Here is a 2,500-nt window from a genome sequence, read left to right as displayed (position 1 = left end):
CGGCCACAGTCGGCATTAAAACACTTCTTTATTGAAAGATATGGATTATTACATTAAACTACTACCGCGTAGAGACGGTTAACATTTGGGGCTTGGGGGTAAGCACCTTTATTTTCAATGTGTACATGTTGAACCCTACAACTCTCGTAGATTGAAAACGTCAGAATCATAAATACGTCGACGAGAGTTGTATTCTACAGCTAGTTTAGCAGCATGTTGTCATGTTGTGTCACATAGTTATGAATATGTTGTCAACAGCATAGTGACACTAGCTGTTTACAGAGTGTTTAAAGGTATGGGTACTTAAGTGATGTTTTTGGGGTTCAAACACTATATTTCTTTGGTAATCATTACTATAGACTAGAGTGTTTGATTAAAGCACTATATTGTGATAGTAATCATTACTATAGAGTGTTTGTTCAGTAACAGGAGTCACTCTCCATGTCTCTCCAGCTCTTTAATATCTGATTGTGGAGTGTCTTCTTCTGGGCTTGTTTTCATAGACCTGGTTGGTTATTTTGTCTTGCAAAACCTGTCAACGCTGTCTGGAAGAGGCATACCAACATGCTTAAAGTACCAGCCTCTGTAAGGATGCTGTCATACAGCTTGGTTATAGATGTGTAAACTGCTTGTTATTTATATTCATAAGCCTCTGTAATGTCCATTAACTAGCTGTGAGAGGCCTGCAGATTGGAGGAATGACCTAGAATGATCTACGAGCTTGTAGATCTGCTATTTTTGAAAAACCTTTTGTGCAAATCTTTGAATGTATATATATATGGGGGTCCGCAGCCAAATTCGTATCATTTTGGGGGTCCTTGACATGGAAAAGTTTGAAAACTACTGATATTATAGCAACATAGGTCTAAAAATAATAATAAACCTGTTAGGATTTAGAAGACATTTGTAGAATCCCTAGAGGCAAACATTTGAGTTAAACATTTTCGCTTAAAAAAAATTATGATTTAAAAAAAAAAATAGCAGATCTACAAGCTCATAGCGCATAAAATTCCTTCCCGGTCTTAATGGATTAAGGCATTGGATAAATAGTGTTCAGTGTCTGTGATAATTGTCAGTCGCCACATAATGGAGGAAACGATGCTTTCCCAAGCTATTGTTTGTGTTCAGGAATTCCTTGTTAAATGTGAACGCAAATACTGTGTGTGTGTGTGTGTGTGTGTGTGTGTGTGTGTGTGTGTGTGTGTGTGTGTGTAGGTCCTCTAGATGAAGACGACATGCCTCATGGGTTCTGCACGGTGACGTATTCGTCCAGCGATCGGTTCGAGGGAAACTTCACTCACGGTGAGAAGAACGGGAAGGGCAAGTTCTACTTCTTTGATGGCAGGTAAATAGAACCAGGAACAAAAAGCTCTGTTTATCTATCTTTGTCTGTCTTCATCTCAGTGTTTTCCATGTGTACTAATAGGCACTGCCCTTACGGTGCGTTTTAACAGCGGGCGATCAGCGGGCGATCAGGATAGTATTTTCCGGAAGTGCATTATATGTCTATGAGAGCCGGCGACTACTGGCGATAGGGCGAAGTGGGCGGGGGGGCGATGAAAGATGGATTTTCTTTATCTTTTGGACGATGTCGCCCAGGATCGCCGGAGAGTCGCCCGCTGTTAAAACGTACTGTTAGTGTCTGCTGTGAGATTAAATATTTAATCTCAAATGACCTCTCTGATGACAAGGACATAATATAGACGGCGTCGGAAGCTGTATGCTCAAGGGAACATGCTGTTTCGGAAATCTTAGCTCTTTATGTGCTCAGTATCTGTACATCTCTGTATACTGGCCACCTGTGGGGTCACTACAAGCAAGGCAGCATCAGACGACTCACAGTGGCTTGTAATGACTGCATGAGGCTGCTGCTGAGAGCTCCAAGAAGCTCCAGTGCAATCCAGATGTTTGTTCGTCGGGGCCCCGACGCAAGGAGGGGTGGCGGGACCCTGTCGCAAACCGGCAATGGAGATGGTGCTGGGTACGGTGCGGTAAATGGGATGTATGTACATTACATGTATGTACACATGTATGCCATTAGCTGTGAGACACATTTGTACAGAACATGCACTCTACACATTGTGTGTAGAACATATTCAGAAACACTGTAAAAGCTGTAATAAACAGATTGAGGATGTGTATGAAATGATGTGTAAATATACATGTATGGGGGGCATGCAGCATTCCCAACAGGTATCGCCCTAGTATTGTTGTATTGTATAGTATTGTATTCTTCTGAAACATTTCCACAACACAAATCTTGAATGGGGGGCCCTGGCACAAAGGAGGGGGGGGGGGTCAAATGCAACATATTAATTTGTGGGTCCTTGACATGAAAATGTTTGAGAACAAGTGGTTTAATTAGTAGTGATTGATCATGTTTGTCTCTCTGTCTCTCTGTCTTTCTTTCTTTCTCTCTCTCTCTCTCTCTCTCTCTCTCTCTCTCTGTCTCTCTCTTCTCTCTCTCTCTCTTCTCTCTCTTCTCTCTCTGTCTTTCTTT

At 41.9% G+C, this 2,500-nt stretch overlaps 1 protein-coding gene across 1 annotated transcript in view; it reads left to right on the top strand.

Annotated features, from left to right (window-relative positions):
- Window positions 1-2,500, top strand: part of setd7 (SET domain containing 7, histone lysine methyltransferase) — a 19,797-nt gene that overhangs the window by 1,353 nt on the left and 15,944 nt on the right. The window contains exon 2 of the mRNA XM_080416621.1: window positions 1,216-1,345. Coding sequence (XP_080272747.1) covers window positions 1,216-1,345 — 130 coding nt within the window. The remainder of the gene's footprint in view (window positions 1-1,215; window positions 1,346-2,500) is intronic.

This window comes from Gymnoscopelus braueri (assembly GCF_963280865.1).
Source record: "Gymnoscopelus braueri genome assembly, chromosome: 20".
NCBI classification, from domain to species: domain Eukaryota; kingdom Metazoa; phylum Chordata; class Actinopteri; order Myctophiformes; family Myctophidae; genus Gymnoscopelus; species Gymnoscopelus braueri.
Note: the sequence above shows the minus strand (reverse complement) of the source record. Positions and strands in the feature narration are given on the sequence as shown.